Source organism: Phoca vitulina, unplaced genomic scaffold, assembly GCF_004348235.1.
Source record: "Phoca vitulina isolate PV1807 unplaced genomic scaffold, GSC_HSeal_1.0 scaffold3, whole genome shotgun sequence".
NCBI lineage: Eukaryota > Metazoa > Chordata > Mammalia > Carnivora > Phocidae > Phoca > Phoca vitulina.
This window is the reverse complement of record NW_022589706.1, coordinates 35,924,502-35,945,391: the sequence shown is the minus strand read 5'-3', so window position 1 is coordinate 35,945,391 and position 20,890 is coordinate 35,924,502. Positions and strand designations below refer to the sequence as shown.

The 20,890-nt window shown below is 39.5% G+C and overlaps 1 protein-coding gene across 1 annotated transcript; it reads left to right on the top strand.

Annotated features, from left to right (window-relative positions):
- Positions 1–1,036: 1,036 nt before the first annotated feature.
- Positions 1,037–16,558, top strand: SGCB (sarcoglycan beta). Its single transcript, XM_032400347.1, has 6 exons — positions 1,037–1,101; positions 6,506–6,715; positions 10,536–10,721; positions 11,368–11,559; positions 11,872–12,003; positions 15,283–16,558. Exons 1-6 carry the CDS (start codon positions 1,063–1,065, stop codon positions 15,484–15,486), a joined length of 963 nt encoding a protein of 320 aa, XP_032256238.1. The 5' UTR covers positions 1,037–1,062; the 3' UTR covers positions 15,487–16,558.
- Positions 16,559–20,890: the final 4,332 nt, after the last annotated feature.

Genomic DNA, 20,890 nt, shown 5'->3' with positions numbered 1-20,890 from the left:
TTGATGACCAGTGAGCTACTGACATTAGCCAAAATCCAGAGAGAAGGGGAAAGTTTATGAGGGATTTCTTATGCAACAGATGATCTAATTTCAACTTCACAGCAATGTTCTGATGGAAAGCAGGCAGAGCCATGAAATAACAGCCCCAGTCATCAAAAAAAGCAAAACTGACCTGGTTCCTAGAGAAAGAAAGCTTTTGCCAGCTGGTCTCTTTGCAGTTTCCTGCTGACTTAGGCAGCGCTGGGGCCCAAAGGTGCTTTCTAGAAGTGGTTTCAGCTACCTGAGGAACAGTTCTTACACCTCAGTTTCACCGCCCTGAAAACAAAAACCAAAAAACTACAAAGAGCGTTGGATTCTATTGACAACAAGGAACAAGGAATGTTTATTCAAGTTACTTGTACATTTGGGCGGCACATTCCTGGTGTGCAGTGAGTATCTCTTAGGTTGGGTTCCCCACGACGTATATCGACAACACTGTCTCCAATACTAAATGGAAAACCCACCCCCAATACCACAGAAGAAAGCATCAGACTTCACAGGCCCTCCAAAGTCAAGAAGCATCCCTAAAGCGCTTTTACGTCCTCCTTGAGGCCTCTCAGTTTCCAAGATTTTAGCAGGCTAATTGGCAACGTGTTAACTTCCACGCACACTGTCACCACCCCTGTCCCTATGTGCTCTCCAAAACGCCCCCTGCCACCCTGGCCAGGGAGACCCCGGCCCATGATGCAAGCAGGACGTCCAGCTCCGGACCGCACCAGCCCTCCGTGATGGGAACGGAGGGCGAAGGGAGAGGCGTCGTCCTCTTTCGAAGCGCCCTTTCGGGAGAATCCAGAGGCGGCCGGAGCTCGCGTGAACACCGGTGCGCGGGAAGGCGCGCCCCGAGGCCACAGCGCTGGATGCAGGGGCGGCGAACCCCCGCCCCCCCGCACACGGAACCGCCCTTCCCCCGGGCGGGGCTGCGGGGGGGGGGCGATGCGGGGAGCGGGACCTCCCCCCCGGCCAGTGCGCAGGCGCAGGCGCGCGAGGTGCGGCGGGGAGGGCGGTGGCGCCGGGCGCGGGAAAATGGCGGCGGCGGCAGCGGCGGCGGCGGCGGCCGAGCAGGTCTGGGAGCCCCGCCGCGGCTGGGGGCAGGAGGGCCCGGGGAGGCCGGGGTCTCGCCTGTGGGGGCCGGCGTGGGGCCGGCCGGCGGAGGCCGCGGGCCGGGCTCCGGGGGGGCGGAGCGAGCGGGAGGAGCTGTCCGCAGCCCGGGATGCTGGCGAGGGCCGGGCGGCACTGCGGGCAGGGGCTCCGGGTCGGTGAGGGGAAGCAGGCGGCGGCTCTCGGCCTGGCCGACTGCCCCTTGGCCGGGCTGAGGAGGGGTCGCCGCCTGAGGGGCGGGGAGGCGGCCGTGGCAGCCGGGAGCCTGCGCCAGGACGTGCCGGGGACGTGCCCGCTTCGGTGGCCAGCGAAGACGCTGGTAAAAATAGCGTGAGCCCCTGGGGGAGGCTCCCCTGACACCAGCCAAGAACCAGTCCGCTGTTGCCTGCATGTCAGCTTGGGGCCACTGCTTGTGCCTGCCATCCCCGATATGCAGGCATCAGGTTTCTCCTCCCGCTTTGGTTTTGGAAATTTGGTACCAGTTTAAAACTGCGTCCTGTCCAGTTGGTTTAAAATTATTTTTTTTAATGCTCTATCAAGTATTTCCTGATCTGCATTGTAAACTTGTACCTTAGAGTAGTTTAAAAGACTATTTTCCCCCAAAAGCAAGCTATGCATATGCATACACATGCATGCATGTGTTACATATACATATCTATAGTTGCTAGGGTATTTTGTTGTAATAAAAATAATTTTCATAGTCACTTTTCCCCTTAACTGTTATTTCCCTTTACAAAACTATGATAGGATAGTTTCCTTTGAAAAAGTCTCATTCTGCAACATTTTTGAAAAAATAAATGTAAGTCAAGTTGCCAGCATTCTGTTCTCAGAAAAGACTTTCTTAACGACGTAATTGCTTTATATATCACTGGAACAGTCATTCTAAAGGACATAAAAAAGACTTGAAATCCACCTTCAAGGAACTTAAAGTCAGATTGCCAAATAAATGCAGAGAAATCAGCTAAGGGGGCAAGCTACAGATCATAACAATAAAATAAAATCTAAAGGAATGAGTGAAAGTAAAAGGAGACAAAGCTTCTTGGGGTTGCTGAGATTAAAATTGTTCTTTGGCTTTTCTGATTTCCTACCAGCTCTTGTTTTAGATGGTTCTTTTTTCATCCGTATCACCTATTGATGCTCTGGAGGCTCCACCAAGGTTCTGTTGTTGCTTTACACATAAACTGGGCAATCTGGTCTATTCCTTAATTTCCACTTGAGAGTTAAACATTTATGTCTCCAGCCTGAACTGAATTTTCCACAGGCACCCCAAACTCAAAAATGTACAAAACTGGATTGCATCATATTTACCGTTAAAAGGGTTACAAACCATCCATTCACTTGGTTAACCTAGCTAGAATCTTGAGAGCTGGACCAGCTTAAGGGAGCTCAGAAGGGACCCACACTTGGTTTCATGTTCTGCTGTCCCAGGTGTGATATTTGAACAAAGGGCCCCACATTTTCTTTTTCCTCCAGACTCCACACATTTTGTTAGCAGGTCTGTAGCTGGGAGTCATCTTAGATCCCCTCTGGGTCACACTCACAGCCAGTCAATCACCAGGTTCTGTAGTTCTTCGTCTTAATGCCTCTCCCTATCTTCTCTTCATCTAAAGCTCAGTCAAGCCCTCCTTTGGACTCTTAGATAAACCTGATGTTGATATCTTCATCTCTAAACTCTTCTGTTCCAGTTCATCTCATTTTGGTACATGACTTTGATTTTGCTGTAATGCAAATCTGATTGTATCACTAACCCATTTTAAATTTTCAGTAGTTCCCCATCACCTTCGGGATAAAGTCCATTGTTCTTGACAACTCGAGTACTTATGTCCATTCATTTACTGGCCCCTAACCATATCTCTGACCTTATTTTTTGCCCCATTTCGATACTCATCCTTTTCACCATCCACAGAAACTACCAAAGTCGATTTCACACTGAGATGACTTGTACTCAGAGTTTCCATGCTGTTCCCTCTGCCTGGAATGCCTTTCTCTGTGCTTTTGCCTGGCTAACTCCTGTTTATCCTCCCAAGATTCAAACGAAATCTCAGCCTTTCTTAAAAACCTTCCCCTGATGCGCCTGCTTGCTGGGTAGAGCTACATTCCTCTTCTGTACCCTTTCAGTATTCTGTGCACTTGCTACCACTGCATTTGCCGTGTTAAACTGCCGTTGTTAGTGACCCGGTCTGTCTACTCTCCTGGCCTGTAAGGAAGTTCACTGAGGGTAGGTGCTATGTCTGGCTTGTCTTGATGATCTGGGGCATTTGGCATATAGTAACTCTTCAATAAGTTATAAATGTATCAAATTGAATAACAATGTACATGAATTGGCAGAGAAAAGAATGTATCCCAGGAGGGATCGATTTTGTCCTGTCTCTCTTTTATGTAGACCTTTATTCAAGCCCTGACTTTTAAATTGCCCATACTGCGTCTGTGAAAATTAGAGGAAAGCATACCTCCCTTAAGGTATTCTGTGCCTTCAGCCAAGAAGTATCAAAATGCATATTCCACTCTAGGAGGTCAGCGGTATCACTGTACCCTCACAGATGTTGTGCCTCATGCAGACACACAACCTACACAACACTCAACAACCTGTTGTGTGAAAAATCTGGTGAGTAGCTGGAATTGTCTTCTATAGAGCCTTCTTTACTGCTTTGTGGAATTACAAAAATTGTATCTGCTGCATTACTCACAATGATTATTCGCGTCTCTTTCTATTTTCCATAAGCCCTTAACCAGCCTGCTACCTCTGCCACCATGATAAGATTCCAGTAGCCTTCTCCACTCTTTCTTGGCAGATGGCCTTGCCTTCCACATCCCAAAGAAAAAGAAGAATGTTTTCTCTCTTGAGTGTGAACTGTTTCATTGAAATGGGAGCCTATCCTTAAAGCTTATTCTTTTCTCATTTATTCTGTATCACTTTCTTTCCTGCCTCCTAGAGGGTCTCATTTCCTACATTATCCTGCCCTGTTGTGAGATCTTTGGTCTTTGCCCCTCTTGGCATCTTTCCCTCTGCCATCAAACATACAAGTCTTTCCCCAAATTGGGGGGTGGTGATGGTTACTAACAGCAACAACAAAAGTACAGTTTTCCTCTGACAGTACATAATTCTTTAGCTACAATCTTCTCTTTTTCCTCTTTTCTCTTTCTGGACTGGAAAATAGATGTATACATGTGGCATCTTTTCGGACTGTGTCCAGCTTACCAATTTGCTACTCAGAGTTCGTCTTTGAAGGTTATAGAAGCACTTCTTGGCAAAGCAAGTTCAGCAACACTGCACATTCTTGGTTTTCTTACTATTCATTGTATTTCTCATTTTCTACTGTAGGTGCACATTTAAATTTTCCCAAGACTGTGTCCTTGGCTCTTTGTTCTCTTTCCTGTATGCTGTTTTTTACAGTAAACTGATGCACTCTCATGGATTTAATTTACCTAGAGGCTAGGGACTCTCAAATCTGTATCTCTAGGGGCGCCGGGGTGGCTCAGTCGTTAAGCGACTGCCTTCAGCTCAGGTCGTGATCCCAGGGTCCTGGGATCGAGCCCCGCATCAGGCTCCCTACTCCATGGGAAGCCTGCTTCTCCCTCTCCCACTCCCCCTGCTTGTGTTCCCTCTCTCGCTGTGTCTCTCTCTGTCAAATAAATAAATAAAATCTTAAAAAAAAAAAAAAAAAATCTGTATCTCTAGTCCTGACTGATCTAATACCCATTCCATCCTTCCCCTTGCCTTTGAGTCATGTGGTTATTTCTCATTTAGTTTAAGTGCAACATATGTAGAATCTTCTCCCTCCTCCATTCCCCATATTTAGCTAGTCACCATTCAGTAAACATGAGATCCTTTGAAGCTGGCTGCAGATTCAGTCAGCTCCTCTCACGAAGTATGTTTTTAACCTATCCTTTTTCGTCCCGAGTTTAGGCCCTCATTACCTTGTTACCTCAAACCTCCATTACGACAACATCCCCAACAGCCTACTCACTGGTAGTCCTGTTTCCTCTCTCTCCTACAAACACCTACACATTTAGCACCCTGAAAAGTATGTCATTCCAGGGACTCCCAGTTAAACAGACAGAAAGACTAGAATTTGTACCCAGCAGTCCAAGAATTTTCTCAACCTGCCCTACTTCTCCCTGCGTTGCCGGCTCTGGCCCACCTACTTCCTGTTTCCTTGAAAACAAGTGTGAAGCCATCCTGCGTCTCCTCCCGTTGAACTCCACAGCATATATTGGCCATACTACTGATTCTCGCACCTGAACAGACAGAATACATTATTGCATCGCTAACTATTTTATACCCAAATCACATTTGTAATAGCTAGAGAATAAGGATCCTGTCCTGTATTTCTTTAGTATTCCTATTTGTGGTATTAGTGTTTAAACATAAAATATTTAATAAATGCCTACTCAATAAATAAGTTTTCCCAGAGCTCTAAAATATATGTAAGTTGGGCAGAACCCATTTTGTGTTCATGAGGTATTACCAAAAATGTTATTCAACCATAGTCTAAGTTAGAGGTTCTCAAACTTTTTGGTCTCAGGTTATTTTTATGCCCTTAAAAGTTAACTGAGGATCCCAAAGAGTTTTTGTTTATGTGGGTTATATTCATTGATATTTACCATATTAAAAATTAAACCTGAGAAAATTTGAAACACAGGAATACACAAGCACACATTCCGTTAGCTGTTAGAGCATTGATGTCATCACATACAGTCATTTAGCCTCTGGAAAACTCCACTGAACATTCATGAGAGAAGGAGAGTAAGAAAGGTAAATAACATCTTGGTATTATTTTGAACATAGTTTTTACTCTCCAGGCTCCTGTAAGGGTTCAGGGGGCTTCTCCCGGTCTCCCCTGCCCATACTTTGAAAACTGCTGATCTAGGATAATGTTAGCTTTAGCCAATTGGGGTGATAAATAGCAAAGTGTGTCAGCCTTTCCAAATTCTTTCCTTATAAATGAAAAAAAAAAACATATATATATATATATATATATGATATCTATCTATCTATCTATATATATATAATGAAACAAATCACTATAAATCATTAGTTAAAAAGAAGATGACCCACTGTGGAATGTATATGTCAACTCTTCCCCCAGATGAGCTAGCTGTACACTTTAGGGACACTGGGACTGTTCAAAGCAAAGGGTGGAAATGTGTTATCAAAGAGTCACACTAAAAGGTTCTTCTCCACTACCCCTCTAAGCATACTAATGTCCTCACTTGGAGCCTACAACTCAGCATGACTTAAAGTTTATTCATGGAAAATATGTCACTAATCAGTTCAGCTTTCTTTCATTAAGAATTGGCGCTTCATAAATAAGTGCATTGCAAAGAGTGGGTATGGCTGTTCCATGGTTTTGTATTTTGTTTTTAGCAAAGTTCCAATGGTCCTGTAAAGAAGTCCATGCGTGAGAAGGCTGTCGAGAGAAGGAACGTCAATAAGGAGCACAATAGTAATTTCAAAGCTGGATATATTCCAATTGATGAAGATCGCCTCCATAAAACGGGATTGAGAGGGAGAAAGGGCAATTTAGCCATCTGTGTCATTATCCTCTTGTTTATCCTGGCTGTCATCAATTTAATTGTAAGTATGTGGTACAGAATTTTCTTTTTTTTAATTACCATGGGGAATTTTTTAGTGAAATCATGGACTTTGTTTCTATAATTTCTTTTGAAACCCTCTTACTTTCTGCTTTTCTGTACATGTTTTATCCCTTATTAAGTTTTTTTAGATGCACAATTACCCTTCACAGTGTGTACAAAGAGCCCCTGACTTGCTTACTGTCCAAAATATTGTCTAACAGAATCCTGTTTTCCGAATTTCACACCCAAGAGCACATTTTATCAGATATTTCTTCTTCAGATATATACTTTGAAAAACAACAGGGGATTTCATCTTTTACACACTTATAGAAAAGACCACTGGCCTTTTTTTTATTTATTATTAAAGTGTGGTTAACATACAGTGTTATTATTAGTTTCAGGTGTACAACACAAGGGATTCGACAGTCCTATACATTACTCAGTGCTCACTGTAAGTGTAGTCACCATCTGTCACCATATAGTGTTATTACAACATTATTGACTATATTCCCTATGCTGTACTTTGCATCTCTGTGACTTACTTTATAATTATAAGTCTGTGCCTCTTCTTATTGAGTTGTCATAAATGTGTTATATATTTTAAAAACCTAGTATGCTACTATTACCATGTATTAATTTTATTTAATATATATATTCATGGAATATTCCCTTTAAAGGACTTAACTTTTGAAAGGGTAAAGTCAGCTAGGTAGAAGAGACCTTTGCCATCATGACTTTATTGCCTTCACCTCTCCTAAAAAATATAATCCTTTCTGTTTTCATTCAGCTTTGCCTAAATTTAGTCTTACCTCCTCAACCAGATTTTAAAATTGTAAACCCTTGTTTGACAGCAGAGGGTGATGTTTTGTAGTCTTAAGTCTCTGTTGTCAAAGAAGGAAAGGATCTGGTAGGCCAGTTTACACTAAAGTGCTGAAGACCCAGTATGTTGCCTTTTCCAAAGATACTTGCTTTTCTAAAGAAGAAGACTTAATCCAAGGTTGTAACTATCTGAGGGTTAAACTTGAACCCTTCTGGCATGTGTGTAGATGACATATTCAGAGGGTGGCTATTGGTATACTAATGACTGATGAACATGGGCTACAGTGGTTCTAAAGTGATTCCATTTATTTTTATTTTTGACTTCTAATGCTTTTAAGCCAGTCCTTTATATTTTATGTACATCCAAAACGTTTGTGTCTAATTCTTCCCTTACGTTGGAAAGAGCTGGTACTGTAAATAGTTTACTAGGAGCATATGTTCTGAATTTATCTTATTTTATACATTTTGTTGTTTTTGGAAACTTCTGGTGAAGATGGCAAAATGAAGACATTTTTATCCCCTTCCTCTTTAAAAAGCTCATCCGAAGGTGACAATGTCAAGAAACAGAAATATCTTGAAAGAACGTGAGCGGCAACCAAATCCTAAACCATAATATATGAAGACAAAAAAGCAGGAGGCGAAATGGCAGCTAACTTACCAGAGAAGAAACTGCTTCTGTGTGTTGGGGACGGGGCTACAGGGTGTGTTGGTGAAAGTGCCATGCAGAATCATCAGGAATGGAAATACAAGTACCATGAAAAGCAGGAGTGAGGCAGGAACTGAAAACAGCTTTTTGAGAACCCTGTAGAAGGAGCCATGAGATCCCTAGCCTTTCTGTCCCTTCCAGCCAGCAGTTAGGCAACCTTGCCCCCTAACCCCACACGGTATGTTATAGAAGGGAGAGGATTCTTCCTGTCTGAGAATGCTACGCAGAGGAGGGTAGGGATGGGTTTCCATGCTGGAAGCGGGGAAGTCTGAATCCTGAGCGCTGAGACTCCGTTTCCCAGATCTCTAGCTCTTTTCTCAGCCTCTGTCTCCAGCTCCCTGGCACCAGGCTTATGTCCCCCAGGCGAGAGATGAAATAGCCTGCTCTGGAGAAACTGAAGCATCTGGAGAAAAAACCTGTAGATACTGACACTTGGCAGGTCCCAGTGAAAAAACCACCTAATCTCCTACCGTTTAGCCTGTCACAAGCCCCACCCCACACAGAGAACTTTCTGTGCACTTCTTTAAACCTCACTGTTAAATATGAACACTGAGTCACCAGGGATCAATGGATTTTTTGGGAAGCTCCCAGAATTGAAAAATGATGGAGACCAAAAACACATCAACCATGGGGAAAATAGGAATTCAGGGAGATAGAGAAAATACAATGAATGACAGAAAACTTAAAAAACTAAAACCAATATCTTCAGAGAAATGAGAGAATATTACATCCACAAAACAAGAATAACATGCCATTAAAAAGGAGCAATTAAAGAATAAGGAAGAACTTGTAGAAATACATAAGAATGGATGGATAGATGGAGAGAGAAAGAGATTAGAAGATAAAGAAAAAGAACCCTTCCAGAAAGCTCAACAAAATTAAAGAATCAATCCAGGAAGTGTAACATTCTGTTAATAGGAGTTTCAGAAAGAGATAAGAAAGAACACTGGGGAGAAAGTTATCAAATAAATGAACCAAGAAAATTTCCTAGAACAGATTGAAAACTACCATTCTGGGTCCAGTGTCATGCATAAAAAAGAATCACACCAAGGCCATTCCTGTGAAATTTAAGAAAACTGGGGATAAAGAGAAGATCCTAAAATCTTCCAGAGGAAAAATAGAAACAGGTTATGTATGAAGAATACAAAATCAGAGGCGTTGGACCTCTCAAATGCAGTCCTACAAACCAGACAGCAAGACAGCAAGGGCCTTCAAAATTCAGAGAGAAAGTAACACCAAACCTAGAAATGTCTATCAAGCTAGACTATTAATCAAATGTGAGAGCTTATATGGACATTTTTTAACCATGCACACTCAAAATTTCCTTCATACGTATTCCTTCTAAGGAGGCCACTGGAGGAGGTGCTCACCGCAAGAAGGCACTAACTCCCAGAAAGCTGAAGGTAGGGATGCAGGAAACTGGGTATCCAGCACGAGAGAAAGACGGAAGGAAGTTCCAGCATGAAAGCGAAGGAGAAGTTCGCAGTTACAGCTGTGTCGCAGACCCAGGGGGAACAGTCCAGATTGGAGCAAGAAGACCAGAGTTCCAACAAGCTTTCCTGAGAGAAAAAAATGGAACTCATAGAATAAACTATCTGAGAGGTTTGGACTCTGAGAACCTTTTACTGAGTGTCATTTTATAGAAACATTGGAGGTTTTGAAAAGATTCAGTCGCGTTTTCAAAGAAACTAAGCAAATGTGGTCCAGTGCTGAAGAAAGACAAATATGAAACTCCCAAGAGACGCAGAGTACAAGAAAGGAAGTGCTCTCTTAGTTACAGTATTTGGCTTAGCAGTGAACAGTACTTACATGGTTGCAATACTAAAATACTGAACCTGGGTCTTGCCAGCACTTGAGATGGGAGCCAGGGGAGAAGAAATATAAATGAGATAAATTCTCATCTGCTAAAGTAGGAAATTAATAGATAAAACCTCAAATTGATGAGTGAGGAAATAATATATCACTTAAAAATCTGGAATAAATTCTAAATGAAATACCTAAAATTGTTGTAAGTGGCTATTGCCAGACAAGATGTGGAGAGAGCAGAAGAAATAAGAAACTGCTCTTTCAGCACTTTCTGACTTTTAGCTATTTGCATGTAATACCTTGATAAAAATAAAATGGGTTTTGTTTATAAGTGGAAAACCAATTGATGTGTTCGTATCACTGATGAGACATCTTCACTGATGAGACATCTTAAGGAAGTTTAATCCTTTGGCAATTACCTTTTCTGTTTGTTTTCTTATTATGTTAAATGTATGTTACCTATTAGCAGGGGTCTTGTTTTCTCTTTTAGATAACACTTGTTATCTGGGCTGTGATTCGCATAGGACCAAATGGCTGCGACAGCATGGAGTTTCATGAAAGTGGCCTGCTTCGGTTTAAGCAAGTGTCTGACATGGGAGTTATACATCCTCTTTATAAGAGCACTGTAGGAGGAAGGCGAAATGAAAACTTGGTTATCACTGGCAACAACCAGCCTGTAAGTTACCGTATCAGTTGAGGGACATTAGAGAAAAATTCTTTGTAAAAACCTAGAGTTGATTATTGGAAATGGGTATTTTCCTTGAGAGAATATTCACAAGCATATTTAATAATATTGTTCGCCTTATAATCTGTTAATATTACATGCTTTCTTAATATCTTAATATGGTAGTAGCATTTTCTGTAATAGATTAATTACTCTAAGAATAGAGTGTTCTCTTTATCCTCCACGCAAGGTAACCAGCAAACAAAGCACCTTCCCAGGTTGGAATACCCTGTACTTTCTGGGAGTCTAGAAGGGAATATGCCAGTCGGGTCAGTGGCAGCCCATGCGAAGTGGCTGCCGTAACAGGTTCTCAATGGACTAGAACCTCAAGGAGGTAATCTTACCGCTCCCTGCCCATCTTAGGTCCAGGTCTGTCTATATGTCCTATTGTGACCCATGGATTTGTGCAGAGCAGTGTAAGCAAACAAGCATATAAACCCTCATGTGAAAGAACTCTTTTCCCAAGTAGATAGGGGAGATGCAGTTAAAATTATTTGAAGTTAGTCTATTATTATAAAGTGTTTTTGATAATGTTCTTGATGAATTTTGGATGCTGTCTCCTTTGAAAACATATTCATGATAAAGTGTTTTCCTGAAGATTGTTTTTCAGCAAGGGACAACAAAGCTCAGTGTAGAAAAGAACAAAACTTCTATTACAAGTGACATTGGTATGCAGTTTTTTGACCCAAGGACTCAGAATATCTTATTCAGCACAGACTATGAAACTCACGAGTTTCATTTGCCAAGTGGAGTGAAAAGTCTGAATGTTCAAAAAGCATCTACTGAAAGGGTATGATTTATTTTGTTTACTTTATTAATGGAAGAGAATTACAGTCTAAAGTTACAAAGCGGGTGGGGAGTTTTGCTGTTTTATAGTGATGTGAAAGAATAAATTCTGGAATAGTGGGGAGGATTGATTAATTCTAGATTTGTCATCTGATCATTATCAAGTCACATCTCTCTATCTCAACACCTATAAAATGTGACTGAAAACACTTGCCTTTCATATTCCATGGCTGAAACTCCTGTTCCTCTGTCTCTGATAATAATTCTCACTTTAATTTAGAAACGCTTTTTATTACTTTTTTTTTTTAATTTTCAGATTACCAGCAATGCTACTAGTGACTTAAATATAAAAGTTGACGGGCGTGCTATTGTGCGTGGAAATGAAGGTGTATTCATTATGGGCAAAACCATTGAATTTCACATGGGTGGTAATATGGAGTTAAAGGCAGTGAGTATTTCTTAAGAGTTTTAGAGAATTATTAGATTCTTGAGCACATAAATCTATATGTGGAATAGTATACACTTATTAAAAATGGTAATGTAGTTGTATATTTTTTGACATGGAAAGATGTTCAAAATGCACTTTAAAGTGAAAGAAAGTTACAGTTTGTGAAATATCTCATTTTCATTTTTCAATACATATGTACATTTATAAAAACCTGGAAGGGTATGCCAAAATGTCAACAATGGTTGGCTGTGGGTAGCAGGATAACAGATGACTTTAATTTTATTTTTCTTTCTGTTTGCCTCTTTTTTCTAAAAAATTTTTTATAACATGATACCTATATTATTTTAAAAGGCAAAAATAAATAAATTTCCAAAATTCTGGAAGAATTCTCAAAGTAAGAATTATCATAGGAAGTATCCATTCCCTGAAGTTGTTGGAGTTTTTTTTAATTAAAGATTTTTCATGCCCTTTCCTGAGTTTTATATCTAGCTATGTGAAAATCAATTAGCAAATGTACAAAATGTATTTTATTTACCCATCTATTATTAACTGCAAAGGAAAACGATTTTGCCTTTATTATAGCTATTGAAAAGTGAAGCTTTGTCCTTCACAGATTATGTCTGAACTTCAGTAGGTAACATATCTCATATAAGGGAGCCAGAAATCCAAAAACGGTTTACCTGCTCACAGTTTTGATCAAAGCATATTTATTCAAAATGTCTTTGGCCACCTGCTATATGCCACTTAACTAAAGCTAATTAAATTTATTTTACCCAAGCATCATATATGACAAAAATAAACTTAAACCTAAGGACTTATAAAATAATTATTTCTTTTATTTAAATTTAATTTAATTTAGAAAAAATAAGCTTTAAAAAATTAAGTTTTCCATTTTCATAAATAGTTTTCTCCTCTAAAACACATATTACAATTTCTAAATAATAAAGATAAACATAAATGTGTTTCTTGCCAGAAACTCAATAGCAATACTGAGTATTTTTTGCATGTATTGTAGTTAGAAGCCATTCCTCTGAGAGAATAGTGTTGAAGAACGGCCACAGTGGGGCTATTCTTCTCAGCACTGGAAACTCAAAGAAGCAAGAGATGTGATAGATTTGCATATAGCCATTAGCAAGTTACCTAAATCTTTTCTTTCTTTCTACCTGAAAATTCTGTCTGTTGATATGGGAAATATTAAGATACTTTGAAATACATATACATACCTACCAGTTTCTCCACAGTTAAAGAAAAACAAGCCCCCAGTACTGAAAAGATAATTAGCTTTATAATCCAGTTAATATCAGTGGCTAGCTTTTAAGTGTATAGCTAATTATTTTTAAAAAATGTTTTTTAATTTTATCAAACGCATTTAAAGAAATAACTGCTCTCGCAATTTAAAGAAAGTGAAATTAAATGACCACAAGATGGCAATATTGGAACAAAATTTCAAACTTCATCACTTAAGGATTCTGTTTATTCCATATGCATAATAACACTACATAGTCAAGTAGCTATTTCCATTTCTTCAAACCCAACTTTGTCTTATTGCTTTGAATGCCTTCTATAACCTGATGACTCTCAAATTTGGAACTCCTGCTTTAATCTCTCCTCTGAACTAAGACTCACATACCCAGATGACTTTGTACCTTCTCCACTCCAGTGCATAATAGGCATCTCAAATTCAACAAGTCTAAAATCTTCATACCCTCCCTCTCTCCCCAGATATGCCTTTCTTTCAGTGTTCCCATCTTGTTAAATGGTGCCCATCAGTCCATCAGAAAAGCCTTCTGGCTCTACCTTCAAAAGATAGAGTCTGGCTGCTTCTCATTGCCTCCACCACCACCACCGATGGTATAAACCACCAACCACATCCTACTGCACTGTTGGAACAGCTTTCTAAATGGTGAATGCTTCCTCATTCGCCCCTGTAGTCAGTTCTCTATACAGCAGCCGGAGTGATCCTTTCTCAGAGATCACATCACTTCCACATTCAGATCCCTCCAAATGGCTTCTCATCTAATTGGGGATAAAACTCAAAGTCCATTCCCTTCCCTAACATGTCTGGCCCTGAGTTATTTTTTTGACTCATCTACCAGTCGACTCCCTTGTGCTCTCTGCTTTAGCCGCACTGGCTTCTACAGGTTCCTCGAACACTAGCACATCTTTACACGGGGGCTTTTGCGTGTATTGGGTCCTCTGCCTAAAGGGCCCTTCCCCAGTTGCCCACATGGCTTACTCATATCAGCCAGTTTCCACTGCACTGTGACCTTATCAGAGAGGCCTTCCCTGACCACTCTATGTAAACAGAGCCCTTGCCTGGTCACTCTCTCTCTGCTTACCTTTTTTTCTCCAGTGATGTTTTATTTATTTTACCTGTTCACGTGTTTATTGTCTGCCCCTCCCCATTAAAGTGTCAATTGTATGAGAACTCAGACTTAGCTCTCTATTGATTGCTATATCCTCAGCACCTAAAATAGTATCTAGCACATAGTAGACATTGAATAATTATTTGTTGAATGAGTGAAAAGAAGAAAAGGAAAGAGGTAGGAAAGAAGGGAGAGCCAGACTTAGGAGTTCCCCCCAAAAAAGGGCATACAGTTCCAGAATGTTCCTGAAACAGTGGGCTTGAAGAAGAGAACCTCGAGGTGGTTTTCTTTGAGTGCCTGGTCTTCAGAATTATCTGGTTTGAATCTTCATTTGTGGTGTTGTAAAAACATTAGAAATTAGGGCGCCTGGGTGGCTCAGATGGTTAAGCGTCTGCCTTCGGCTCAGGTCATGATCCCAGGGTCCTGGGATCGAGTCCAACATCAGGCTCCCTGCTCCTTGGGAGCCTGCTTCTCCCTCTGCTTCTCTCTCTCTCTCTGTCTCTCATGAATAAATAAATAAAATCTTTAAAAAAGAAAAAAAAAATTAGAAATTAAAATTAATTTTCTGTAGGAGAAAAACAGTCTTTTTCTTCTCATCATCAGAAACCTACCAGTCACTAACTTTGTAAAAACTCTCTTAGGAAGTAACAAATGAAAATTATCTGTCTTATGTACTTAGGAATTTTGATATAATTTTAATGAAGTGTGTTATAACTATTGATACACTTTATGAACTAAAGAGGTCACTAGTTGAATCTTGACATTGGTTTTGTTTTCTTTGTTGTTGTTTTGGTCATGACTTTACTGTTTTTTACTACCTATTTTTCTTGTTAATATTCTAAGTTTTGTTTATTAATTTTGTTCTATCACCACTTGTGGAGGTAAATAAATCATACCATTATTCTCCTAATAGGAAAACAGCATCATCCTAAATGGAACTGTGATGGTTAGCACAAGTCGCCTACCTAGTTCCTCCAGTGGAGACCAATTTGGGACGGGCGAGTGGGTGCGCTACAAGCTCTGTATGTGTGCGGATGGAACGCTCTTCAAAGTACAAGTAACAGGCCAGAACGTGGGCTGCCAGATCTCAGACAACCCCTGTGGAAACACTCACTAGAAGAACCCGGGAATTCACCCGTGTGTTCATATCTTGACTTGACTTTTTTTAAGAGTGTGCATGCAAGTCATGTTTTTAGAGAGTTTGCAATAACTCTCATTTTATCTACAGAGCACTACTGTATCTATTATATAATCTCCATATTTAAAAGAGCTCTCAGAGAGCCTAAATTTTAACACATTTCATTAAGTTGCACTGATCTTCAAATTACAGTTCTAAAGTAATTATCAGAAGTGAATACAAGCAAAATTAATCTTTAAAGAAGTGTTTTTAAAATCCTGCTGTTCCTTGTCTAAAGGATAAAGGGCTGAAGCAACTGTTTAGACTTGCTCTAAGTAAATTTTGGTACCTAATGGAGATACACCCACTTAAGATGTTTGAAAGGTACTCCATTAATAAATGTTACATGCTCCGTCTTTGGGCTTCTAAGAGAAAAGACAGATTTTTAGTGCATTAATTTTCAGCTGTATTCTCAGTGCAAGTGAAGTCATTAAAGAACTTCACATATGTGAGCTGGTAAGAAACTATGGTTTCTTAGTTTTGCACTAGAATGAAAATACTCTTAATAGAATAGAATTTACTTTAATAGAATTTACTTGTTAAATATTGATGAGTACGAAGTGTTCACAATGTGGTAGAAATTGAAACACCATCCCAGCTTCAACTGTTAACTCCTGACGACAGCTGAGCATCTGACACATCCTAGGCGCTGTCCCAGGCGCTGCATCTGTAACGTCATGATTCTCACCACAGCTCTGGATGTAGGGGTTACTGTCCCAGTGTTTCCCCTTAGGAAACTGAGGATCGGAGAAGTTAAGAAACTTACCTAATGTCACATAGGAAATAGCCGGCCGGGTTGGGATTGGAACTTGCATGTGACTCAAACCTAAATGTACCTGCTTCCAAATACTGTGTTCTTTTTACTATCTGCACAGAAGTCTTAATATTTAAAACTCTAGAAAAATGGACAGAGACTAATTCAAACTTACCTAAGCAGATAAGAATCAAATAAAACAGCAATGCTTACTCTAGTTAAAAAAAAAATCAATCAGTCTCGTGTCAAAAAAAAAAATGGCCAACTGCTGTCAGGTTTTAAACTAGCTTAAGCCAATTCCAAAATATTATACTATAGAGAAGTCAAATTAGCCTACTTGTAGGTTACTGCAGTGTCATAACTGAAGGGGTTTGGCACCTGGGAATGCCTGAATTGGGTAAAAGGGTCATTAAGATATTTATACCCTCAGGCCTCAGGGCAACACAGTGAGAAGTGGGAGGCCATGGCCCCAGGCAAGTCTGTGGGCTGGGAATGGCTGGTAGTTCACCCCAGTGTGCCATTCAAATAGCACCCATTGCAGTGTGCACCAGGCCTTGAACAAAGCCGGGCTGCACTGTTGTAAAGGGTGCTGATACAGAAAATTAATCTTTAAGTAACTTTTGAGTAAGTATGAGAACTGATCTCTGCTCCTCATATCACAATCCCATTGTGATTTACAACCCTCAAGCCAGTTGATTTTTAATGTATTTTATATTTGACTTAAAAGGAACTCTGGTATTATTAATCACACACAGAGCATCAGGGGCCGAGTTTTCAAAATAGTTTGCTGTAAAATAAGCAGTAGAGATAAATCATAAGCCCCATTCTTCATTCAAGTAGAACAGCATTCTGTCGTGGCCACTTTGAACTGTGTAGATAAGAAAATCAAGACAAAATATTTGCGTTCAATCTAGTCACAGTTCTCTCTGATAGAACAACCACATGCCTTAGAGATTATGAATAGTCATTAAAGTGTACTAAAAGATATCGACTTACTATATAATACAGAGTACAGTTTTTAAATGAAGGAAAAAAGTGAACTTTTTTTTTATTTAAATTCATTTAGCCAACTTATAGTACATCATTAGTTTCAGATGTAGTGTTTAATAATTTATCAGTTGCATATAACACCCACTGCTCATCACATCACGTGCCCTCCTTAATGCCCATCACCCAAAAAGTGAACTTTATGACCTCAGTGTTACTCTTGTGATATTCAGATCTTATTTGAATATATTCAATGTCATTTCATATTTGAATGATGTTCAGAAAAATCCATTGGAATTTTCATTCACATGCTTAGTATATTTTAATTTTACATTCTTTTCTTGTCTGCTCTATTTAGATTTGTTTTGAAAGTCTCTTTAAATATTTTTGCAAAAATCACAAAACACTACATTACAAAGTATTATTTATTGAATATAATTCACTAAGCAATCTATTTTTACTCCTCCTTGAAAAATACTTGTGTTTTTGATACATCTCCATTAAGTGCTTTTAACATGAGAGGATATTTTGATGTTTTTATAGAACTGATTGTAAAGGTAACAGGTATAGTATTTTAGGACACTTTGCAGGTAGCCCTTGCCTTTTCACTGAGATGTAGACCTGGAAAACTCACTGGAAATGAGATCAAGAACAAACCGTCCATTTCACTTGTGATCTATTTTGCATAATGGAAAAGCTTCAGCTCCTCATTCTCACCACCAGGTGGTATTTTTCAAAAACCAAACTGTTAACTTTGCCTCTTCTGGTTGTTCGTCCCCTGCACTGAGCACTGATAGGAAAAGCAGCAGACTCGGGAAAGTAGATAAAGACAGGCTCTCAGGAGAGGGGGGTAGATATATGCTTGTTTAAATAACCGCAGTACTTCAGAGATAGGTTGCAATGACAAGGGAGACAAATGAAATAAAAGCAAAGTATTTCAGAAACCGTCCAATGGGCAGCTAGGAAAATGCAGACAACACAAGGGGGGACTGCCTATATATAGTCTGCAAGATTTAAAAATATCCTTATTTGTATTCTTTTTGCATTATGAAAAAAATGAAATAAATTTTGTGTTCTGATGATGAAAGGTGGAAATTCTACCTAGCTTTGAACGAATTTTTTTCTTAAGATAAGAATGTTTTGGTGCTAAACTTAACAAAAAAGAGACCATTGAAATGCTGATAATTTTAGTAGTCTTTTAAAAAGTGTTGACACAAGGCCCTATAGCTCGGGGGTTAGAACACTGGTCTTGTAAAAAGTATTGAGGGGGCAAAGACTACAAATTATGCCATACAAAAACCTATAACTCTGTTTCGGACTGCTACCCTGAGTGTCAGTTAACTCAGTTTGTAATAACTATTAATGATCTCTGTTTACAATAAAGATTCTGTAAATTGTTTGCTGTTGATTTTTTAATGCTTAAAATTCTAGCAGGTTTCTACTTAATCATACAAACATGATGAATTTATAGCTTGAGAATACTTAAATGCATTGGTGTTTATGTAATCTGTCTGGAATCCTGGAGCTCATAGCTCGAAGCTGTACAGTTCCTGTTTGGATAGTCCTACCCTCTGTGCATTGCAGACTCTCTCTAGTGGCTCCTCCCTTCGTGTCCCAGGGGAATGTGCACACTGTCACTGTGGCAAGAGGCCAGAGCCCGGAAGATGAAAGGGCGAAGGTTTGCCAAGGGCAGGCAGGCTCCAAGGGTGGATGGGTGGAGCCTCAAAGGCTCAGGTCTAAATCCCCACCTGGCTAGATCCAGACAGACCCATTTGAAAACTGCCTAAGGACCTAAGGTATGCCTTAGAAACTGTTACTGTTGTGGTGTTCTTCCTACATCTTATCAAACATACCTTCTTCTGCTTTCTTCCTATTGTTTTAACTTCTCTTTTATAGAAGAATGGCCTCTTGGTTTCTGCCGTACTTTGTTTATTCTACAGCCTTCTCCCTATCTCTCTCACTCTGACACACACACCTCCAATATCTCTAACTGCTTCCTCATACTTAGGCTTGAATGTGTCCATTTAAAGACTGACATTTTACCTAATTGTTTCCAATTTCCTTAGAAAATTTTCTGGGGTTCTTAGGGGTTCTTTACCTAGTACATAAAAGTTTGTAGTATACGTAATTTTTCTTTACAAATCAATGTATTTCATCTTAGGACATAAAATTATCCTTATCTAGCTTTTTTGAACTCAAATTTATTAGTTAATGTATAAATCTCTTCAACTTAAAAAGAACCAGGTCAATGAAAATCTTTAACTTATGCCCCTGTAAGTATTTTTCAGTCATACGTTTCTCTTCAATACTGCAAAGTAACGTGCCTGTGAATGATGACTATATTTTTTGGTTGTTCATATTGTTACATTAACTTGGTATATACAATTGTATTTCCAATGACTGCAGCTTTGCATATAGAAACAAATACCTTTCTGGCTGCACAAATTAATTCAACTTCTGGTATTGTGTAAGAGGCCCGCTATAAAAATAAATCACTCCTCCATGCTGCAGGGCACCTCTACGGTTCAAGGCCATGTGTACCTGGATTTGGGTGCCCTTCAAAATGTAGGAGAATTGACCTTGTATGAAACCAAAGTTTAAAAGTTACATGTTAAATTTCATTCACTCCATGCATTTATTCATCCAAACAGCATAGCCCTGGGACAGACTGCAGAGTATTGAAAATATAAAACATGAGGAGAAGGGGGAGGCATTTTATATAGTTCTTATAGTCATCATTTAAAAAAATTAAGCAAGAGTCTTGTGAATGGAACTCTTTATATATATAAATTTTCCATATATATATATAAATTTTTCATATATATATATCTGGAAATATATGAAATATATATATTTGGAAAACATAGCCCCTCTGGGCACTTACAGTCTTTTGGGGAGTTTACTATCCATTTTCTTTTAAAATTTTCTGTGTATACATTTAGCCATTGTAGATACTTATTTTAAAATTTTCATTTTCTTCTCAATCTTTGATGAAAAGGATACTTGATGTTTATCTTATTACATCTTCATGGTGCTGATGCAGAACATCCTTTTTATAACCCATTTTGTTTATGTTGTATTTCAACTTAAAGTCACAAAAAAATGTAAATTTAATTTTAAAAAATCAAGAGTCTCCTTTGTGAGTCGAACTTTCTCTTCATATCGTTCACAGTTTAGTGTAACTGGATGGGTTGTCACTCACATAATAAACCACATAGCTGATTACAGGTTGTAGATAAGCATAATAGACTTTGCTCAGTACTAAGGACCAGCAAGAAAACAGAGAAGTCTTTAATCTTGGTAGGTTTCCATCCAAAGCAGACTGCACAGTGAGTGTTCCTGGAATAACAGACACAGAGGTGAGGCCCAAGTGAATATGTATTCTCTGAAAAATCAAGGGAGTTGTTTCTTTAAAATGTGACATAAATGTAATTGTATACTATAGCTTTACCATTTTTTTAAAAGACTTTGAGAGAGAGAGAAAGAGAGCACGTGGGGTGGGGGGAGCAGAGGAAGAGGGAGAAGCAGACTCCCGGCTGGGATGGGGACCTAAGCCTAAGGCAGACACTTAACCAATTGAGCCACCCAGGCGCCCTATAGCTT

What these genes read in the sequence shown, in the direction of transcription:
- SGCB (XM_032400347.1), top strand. Translation starts at nt 1,063, where the DNA reads ATGGCGGCGGCGGCAGCGGCGGCGGCGGCGGCCGAGCAG. An exon ending in CGGCGGCGGCGGCCGAGCAG is followed by an intron (nt 1,102 to 6,505) that starts GTCTGGGAGCCC and finishes TTTTGTTTTTAG; the next exon opens with CAAAGTTCCAATGGTCCTGT. An exon ending in TGGCTGTCATCAATTTAATT is followed by an intron (nt 6,716 to 10,535) that starts GTAAGTATGTGG and finishes TTTCTCTTTTAG; the next exon opens with ATAACACTTGTTATCTGGGC.